This window comes from Galeopterus variegatus, unplaced genomic scaffold, assembly GCF_000696425.1.
Source record: "Galeopterus variegatus unplaced genomic scaffold, G_variegatus-3.0.2 Scaffold1453, whole genome shotgun sequence".
Classification (NCBI taxonomy): Eukaryota; Metazoa; Chordata; class Mammalia; order Dermoptera; family Cynocephalidae; genus Galeopterus; species Galeopterus variegatus.
Window position 1 is genome coordinate 20249 of NW_007727564.1, and position 8596 is coordinate 28844.

At 40.6% G+C, this 8596-nt stretch overlaps 1 protein-coding gene across 1 annotated transcript in view; it reads left to right on the forward strand.

Annotated features, from left to right (window-relative positions):
• Positions 1-510: 510 nt before the first annotated feature.
• The window catches only part of FAM63B (family with sequence similarity 63, member B), a 72752-nt gene continuing 64666 nt past the window's right edge, over positions 511-8596 (forward strand). Inside the window, 1 exon segment of the mRNA XM_008577128.1 lies at positions 511-593. Within this exon segment, the coding sequence (XP_008575350.1) occupies positions 511-593 (83 nt within the window).

Below are 8596 nucleotides of genomic sequence, written 5' to 3' on the forward strand. Positions count from 1 at the left end.
GCCCGGCCGGCGCTCCGCCGCGCGGTCCGCCGTGGTCGCGGCGCCCCCGGCGCTCGGGCTCGTGCCTCACCTCCCAGCCCCGCCGCCCAGGAAAAGAGCAGAATTAACACTCTCAGCAACACCATCTTCCGCGGCCGCCGCCTCCTCACGGGTTAACAGCAGCACATCGATCCGAAGAGGGTAGCTTAAGGGGCTTGGTCCGGAGCCTCCACGGGAAGCCGGGACCTCCCCCGGCAGGAGAAACCGCGAAGCACCTCCCTCTCGCTCCACTTCAGGGGCCGGCAACGCTCCCAGCTCCTCCAAAACAGGGACCTCCCTCCCCCTTTCGTTTCCTTCCTCCCTTCCCCGCTTTCCTTCTCTCGCTCCTTCCCTCTTCTCTACCCCCTCCCCCGAGCCCGAGGTCTCCGCCTCCTTCCTCACCACGTGACGCGCGGGCACCCAACCAGCATGCCGAACCGCGCCCCTACCTTCCGCCCCTCCCCCTCCCCCGGGCGCCGTAGGGGCGCGCGCATGCGCGCAGGGGCTGTTTCCCGGGCTGCCAGGCCCGCCGCTGCTTCCTGTCCGCCGGCGGAGGGCCGGGATTCGGCTTGGGGGTGGAGTTTCCCCTGGTCCCGCCCCCGGACGGGAGCGCTCCTACGAAGTGCGCCGTTGCTTGGGTTAAAATAGGAGCGTGAGAGATGCGAAAGGGACAGCTTTCCACTTCTTAAACTTCACGAGGATCGGACGGTTTTGTTTCTTCTTTTTCTGCCTCTCGCGGTGCACCACAGCTACCATGTAAACCAAAGCAAAGTCCCAACAAGCAGGGATTATAACAGCGAGAGCCACCAGTGATCGGAACATCAGCAGGAAGAAAAGACACCATGCCTAAGGCATAGTTTTCTGAGCTTTTCACAAATGTTTGTCACAGACTAGGCCTTAGCCAATGTGAAAGCATGCAGCCTGAACGAAACAGTCCTAAATCTTCAGCCCCGAAAATGTCTTCCTTACCACTCTGTCTCATCTTTGAAGCGAACCCTAGCATATCTCCTTAATCCCAACTTCTTTGAAACTCATATTTGGTTTCTTGGTAACTCACTTTGATTCTTCAAACTCGTATTTCATGACCTAAAACTTTTTGATGGCATTTAATTAGATATTCATCTATTTGGCATCCTGCTTGAATAGGCTGAATTAGGGAATAGAAATATTAATATTATTGATATTAATAATATATTGGAATTCCTGTACTTTTGCCCTTTATATTTTATACAATTTATTACCATTCACATAAGAGTAGGCTTCTTTAATTCTCAGTTTGAGAAATTAATTATAGTTTTGCTGCAACATTAGAAAGCTCAAAAATACAGTCAGAAGTTCCAAAACCATCATTAATAGCATCCATTCATTTATTATGAGATGTATGGAATCGTCAGAGGATAACAGAATCTCATGAAATTAATTTTTTCCTTTCTTAAAAGATCCAGTGTTAGGAAACCTGCAGACATTACAACGCATATCACCTCTGCTTTTTACTATTGTCTTGTGGTGGTGCTGTCACGAATGATGTTTTGGTGGGAAATCCTTCCCTTCCCAATATTGTCACTCTGATTCACACAATTATTTTCTCTTGTTTAGATCGTTGCAGGACTCCTAACTCATCTCCCTTACTCCAGTCTCTCTTACTTTTGGTTCTGCTTTCAAACCTCACCTCCATCCACTGCAATCTGCTTCCACCCCATCATTCCTAAGAAAGCCACTCTTGCTAGGGAAATCAAAAATCTGTTAGTTATCGATACACAGGATACCTTCATTCCCTCTTCAACACCTTTGCACGTTATTCCCTCTAGGAGGAATGTCTCTCCCATTTATCACATCTATTCTACAAAATTAGGCACAGAGGATCCCTTCAATAAATCATTTTAAGACACTTTTTTGTTAGGATTTTACTTCATTCCTTAACTTACTGGACCTCTCTGACAATTAAAACTCTTTCCTCAAAACTCCCTCCTTCATGGGGCTGGCCGGTTAACTCAGTTGGTTAGTGTGGTGCTGATAACACCAAGGTCTAGGTTTTGATCCCTGTACCAGCTAGATGCCAAAAACAAAAAGAGACTTCTCCACTAGACATAATTTAATATCTACCATTTACATATTTCTCGTGTAGCTTTATTGAACTGTATTGTGTTTATTTCATATCTTCCCTAATTCTTGACAGATATGAATCACATGTTACTTGCATAGGGGTTTTATCTTTTTTTTTTTTTTTTTTTTTCTGACCAGTAAGGGGATCGCAACCCTTGGCACGGTGTGGTCGGCACCAAGGTCAGCCAGTGAGTGCACTGGCCATCCCTATATAGGATCCAAACCCACGGGCCTCAGCGCTACTAGCGCCGCACTCTCCCGAGTGAGCCATGGGGCTGACCCTGCATAGGGGTTTATTAAGACGGCCTCAAAGAGTTTAGCAACTATATATCCAACACATGCTTATTGAACATCAATACCAGAATAGGTTACATTTCACTAATTTATTCAAAAACTAGGAATGGACTCTGCCTAAAACCCTGATATTTTGTACAAACATTCAAGGTGCTCTATAAAAACAAGCTCATTTTTCCAATCTTTTCTCTCTCCCCTTTAAATGAAACTTGTACTCCATCCAAACTGGTCTACACTTGGTAACCTTAAAATCATCTTAAATTTTTCCCACCATGTTATTTCTTTCTCCTCTTTCTTTTCTGCTTATACAGTATTATATAGCCTTTAAAGTACGGTCACGACCTGGTAGCTCATAAATCAAATTAGACTCACAGACATAATTGGTTTGACTTTTAGTCAAAAATTTTTTTTCTTTATTCATCAATGTTTAACAATTGGGAGCTTTCATGGTAAAGCCAAGATTCCAGATTTCCCTTGAAAACTGAAAGGTCAAGAAGACCTAGATGTCAACATCAATTGGCAGAAACTAAGCAGAGGCTGCCCTCTTTGGACTGGGCTTGTCTCCAGCCTACATTATCCCTGTCAGTATTTGAGTTTGTGACCCTAGTTTTAAGAACTAGGCAAAGTTCCAAATAGTTCTTTAAGTTTTTTCCTAGACTCCTATGTCCCCAGTAATCTCAATCATATTTTAGTCTAAAACATCTATTATTTAGATCCTTCATCTACAGTTGATCGTGTGTTACTTTATGGAAACTCTCATACTATTATCCTGATATTAAAGAGAGCAGAGATAGAAAGGTTTTGAGGTGAAGCAGAGGACACCTGAAAAACCTTACAGGGCGGCAATAATAATTATTGTTCATTCATTCAGCAAATATTTATTCTCCTCCTACTATGGGGATCCCCAGGTTACCAAAACAATATTCTTGATGTCAGGTGCCAGGCATCCTTGATAAGCACTTTATATACATGATCCCATTTACTCTCTGCAACAGTGCTATGTAGTAGTTATATCCCATTTTACAGATAAGGAAACTGAGGCAGACCTGTCTTCTAACCCAAGTTTGACTCTAAATCTTGTAGTCTGGTCTTTTGAATTACTGGGTAAATGCATCTTTATTATCATTGCTGTAGTCCAGAATCTGCCTCTTAGCTTTGAAGTTCCAGAAGCTTGATTTTTCTCAGCGAAACCTAACTGATCTCTTGACAAGAACTAACTCATAGGAACTCCTCTCAATGGATTTATGTCTTAAAATGTCACCTTATAATTTTACAAGTTAAATATTCATGTTAGGAAGTCAATGCATTCTTTTTTTTAATCAGTGCTTGAAAAGCTGAAGCATAATAGGGGGCCGGCCCGTGGCTCACTCGGGAGAGTGCGGTGCTGAAAAGCTGAAGCATAAAATTGAAAGCGGCTTAGTAAGGCATCAATGCAGAAGAAACTAATTGAATGATTTTACTATCTAGTTCATTCTACTATCCAACTTACTATGTCTCTCTAGAATCTAGAGAGGGAACAGACAGGTACCAGATCACCCACCTGTTCAGAGAACCTCCACCATAGGTGGGAATTAAAGAACACTGTGACAAACTCTTATGCTTTGACGTCTTCTCTAGACTCCACGCAGGCAACCATCTCCCTTTCTGTTACTATATGCTTTCTTCAGGGATAATATAATTGATTAGATGACAATTTTTTGCATTTATTCAGACTTTGATTCAATTTCCAGGCCTTAGTTTTGCTTCTTTTAAACACTGAAAGAATCTTATCTTCTAAGGAACTATTATAAATAGCCAAGCTGATTCATTTTATACTGATTTGACTAATTCTCTTCTTTCTGGGAAGCTCTTCATAGTAAGCCTTATGTACTGCCTACAGGTGTCATATTTTTATTTCACTTATGGATGCTTGTAGATATTTTGTCTTCCTAACCAGACTGTAAGCAATTTTAGGGCAGTGACAATAATATATTTAAAGAGCTCTTTATAATTAATAAATCCTTTGTTATAAGTTCTCATTTCATTCACAAAACCATACAGAAAAATTATGGCTAATATTTCCCTCCACCTTTTTTCTCACTTACATAAACATGAAAACTGAAGTTAAAAGAAGTAAATCAACCTATGGAAGCTCTAAAATTAGTCAATAACAGGACTAGATTCAGAATAGTCTCTATTCAGAATATATATCAGAATGTATATCAGAATCACCTGGGGGTCTTGTTAAAACGACCTTTGTCTTGTTAAAACACAGAGTTCCTGATTCTGTAGATCTGGAGTAGAGCTAGAGAATTTTCATTTTTAACAAGTTCCCAGGTGATATTGATACTGATGATCCCATAACCACTGTACTAGAGTTGGTAAAATAGATAGCAAACTGGTGGGCTGGCAGGGCAGAAGTATTTCTGAGAAGTCCTAAGGGAAAAAGGAGACAGTCATGATATAGTTGATCCAACAACAAGCCATTTTAACCACTAGCATAAGACTAGGGGAGTAGAGATTCTGAGTTGAAGGTGACGGAATATATTCTCTGTTTTCATTCCTGGTGCAAACTACCTAGATCCATATTTAGGGCCCACTTTTAAAAAGGACTGCATAAGTAAAATTGAGAGGACTGTTTCACTAATACTGTAGCAAATTAGGGCTATAATAAAAGGAAAAAGAAGGTTATTTCCCTCCATGTACCATTATGTATCTTTAACACCACCAGGACAGACGATCATCTGGTAAAGCAGCATGGAATAGAAGCAGCACCTGGTGGAATTTCATAGTATTGGATTTGTTTCTGAACAGGTGTGGGACTCCTCATGGGGGCTCTCAGAAATAATTGAGTCAGGGATGTACTTTGCAAGAGGCTGCAATATCTGCACAAAGTTGAAGGCCAGAGCGAGGGCAATTCGAAACACTTGATTTTAACTCAGAATGTTCTCACATATCTTGAATAGAAAATTAACAGAGGAGGAATAGAGGTATATATGCTCCATACCTGTGCAATATTCTGCTCAGAGCTAATTTTGATGCAGCTAACAATAAACAATTTATTTTTAGTAGCACCATCAGCATAATAAAAGCAAGATGTTTGAATTATAGCTCTTATAGGTTTATGCAAGGTAAGCTATAGGCTGGGGAATAATTAGAATGCTGCTACACTCTAGTGGTAAAGAGATAAGGACATCAATGACTTCAGAATGAAGAAAAAGTATTTCCAATCTTGAATTTTATACCCAGTCAAACTATAAAATGTAAAGCTAGAATAAAGGTCTATCTTTTTTCAGACATAATGTCTACAAAAATTCACTTCCCATGCATTCTTTCCCAGGAAACTAATTCAGAGTATTTTCCACCAACTCAAAGAAAAAAAAGGCAGGAGATATAAGAAACAAAGGAATCAACACATAAGAGAGGCGGAAAGAATTCCTAAGAAAATAGTGAAGAGAAATCCAGATGACATCTACGCAACAGTCCTATAAAACAAGAAGTCCAGAGCACAGAAAGTGAGTTTTCCAGGAGAGATATATTGAAGATTAAAATGGACCTGGGAGATAACTTCATATGAGTGATCGTACTGGTAAATCTGTGGCTGAGTTACTGGTAGACGAAGAATTAAGCAAATAAAATGATGAGGAATTGTTAATTCCAGGAAAAATAAAAAGTTTGACAAGAAAAGTACTCACAGTAAAATACCTGACTTAGTGGTGAATATTTATGTAACTCTAATGCTTTAAACTTTCAATACTACATTGAATAAGAAACTGTGAAATAACTGCAAGGTTGGAGCAAGAGGAGGAAGAGTGATACGAGAGAAAAGAATCAAATTCTCATTTTCCATGGAAATACATCAATAAACAATATCTACAATTTTTTTTTTAAAGATGACCGGTAAGGGGATCTTAACCCTTGACTTGGTGTTGTCAGCACCATGCTCTCCCAAGTGGACTAACCAGCCATCCCTATATAGGGATCCGAACCCGTGGCCTTGGTGTTATCAGCACCACACTCTCCCAAGTGAGCCATGGGCCGGCCCTAATATCTACAATTTTAAATAAAGAAAACAGAGTGTAATCATGTTACTCAGAAATATGGGGGAATAAGGAAATAAAGAACAGCTATGACTTGAAAGGGACTGCTTCTAAAGAACAGGACTTTAGAGTGTGGAGGGAGACAGCAGGGAACTGCTTTTCTTTTTATATAAGCTAACTTTTAAAACTATTACATCTGTAACTTTGAAAAATAATTTTAAAAATGTGAGTAGTAAACATTGAGCTTAAGAATGGCATACCTCACTGTTTAGCTAAGAAAATTGAGAATGAGATGTTTATCAGCTTATTGTCTTCTGGTGGTCTTCTAAGTACCACTCCCCACCTCAGGGAAAAAAAAAATCCTATATACATTTTCATGAACTTAAATAACTACCTATATTTGCATGGCTCTTCGCCTTGGCCATGTAAGTGTTGACAACACATGAAAAGAAAATTAGTCATGGTTCTTTGTTATAGGTAAATTATTAAAATGTGTTTGTCAATATTTGAAACATATACCAATAAAAACTACCAGAGCAAATACAAATTTACCCAAGTAGGGTTTTTGAAAAATGGTAAAGAGCCATTATTGGAGAAGTGTGTTCCATGATTTTTGGCTCTACCATACTTCATTGGCCTATAAATGATTCACTCATTCGATTTATTCATATAACACAACTTTACATATCTCTTTTTATATTTGAGGTAACACGCTAAATTCTGAATTTCCTGAAATCTAAAATCTCATTTGTATTTCATGGCCTTAAATACTACAAAGTGCTGAATCCAGCAGCATATGTATTAATCTGTTAACATCTGCAATTCTTTTCTAGGGAGAAATCCGAATTTAACAACAGCATTTATTGTTTATGAATTGACATGGAGACCAAAAGCACACAAAACTCCTAAATCCAACATTCTGAAGAAGCTTTCCATTATCTTTTGTAACTTTCTTGTTTTCCAAGTGTTGGATAAATATAATAATATTATGTCAATATTAAAAAGAGAGAAGGGGCTCCATCTTCTGCATTCTCAAGAAAACGTACTTCCCAAGCACGTATTAAAAATATAGCAATTAAAAAAAAACTCCACCAGACAGTAAGCCCCATTAAAATATGAGCTCTTTCCCTTTATCCACCATGGCGTCTCCAGTGCCAAACACAGTATCCAGAAACATACTTGGTACTAAAATTTGTTGAATGAATGAAACACTGCTTTGTGATTTTGTCTACCTTTCTAACCAAGAGATACAAAACTTTCACATTTTATTATACACCAGGTATTTATATGTCTAACTGTGAAGGAAGACGTATCTTAATTTTCGTATCCCAGGAGTCTAGAAAATGTTGAAAGGTTAAAAAAAATTTTTTGGAGGAAAAAACCCTTTTCTGGAACAGGTCAGAATAGGACACACATCCATTTACTTTGTTGCCAACAAAACCTCCAGCCTACTCTGTCCGTGTCCTTTCTGAAAACTTAATGGTCTTAAGAGAAACCAATTCTAATTAGAAAAAAGACACTTTTCAGGAGTAGGCGCTTCCCACTCCAAGCAAAGTGAAGCCAAGTTAACAAAACCGCGAAGACTTGGCTAATTCAAACACACGCTAATTTATTATTATTGGCCCAAATTACCCACTTTCCTTGCTGCGCAGGCCAATATCCACAACCGCACTGACGCCTCCTGTAGGGCGAACGTCTCAGCAGTAGCTGGTGGCGGAGCACAGCGCTTCTCACCCCAAACCAGGGGTGACTGGAATTTGTGCAGTGCAGTAATCCAAACACCTCAAGTAGATCCCCGCCTTTAAATCCGCATCTCTTAAGAAATGCCTTCAATTTTCCACATTACAAGCTGGGGAAACAAGTCTCCTGAGCCCATCACGGACGAGCTCTTTTCCAAAAGCTACAACCACCTCCAACCCTCCACGTTCAAGCCCAAAGCTGGGCCACACACACGATCCAGCTCTAAAGGATCACAGCCAAGCCGTCCACCGCCCGCCTGGCCTTTAAAGAAGCCGCGTGCGGTGGGGCTGCCCCGGAGTTCAACTTCCGGCCACATAGTGAGAGGATGTTTTCCTGCAGGAGCTGAGGCCGCGGGGGCGCGCCCTCCTGGCCACGCCCGCCTGGCCACGCCCGCCACGCCCGGCCTTCGGAGCGCGAGCTCG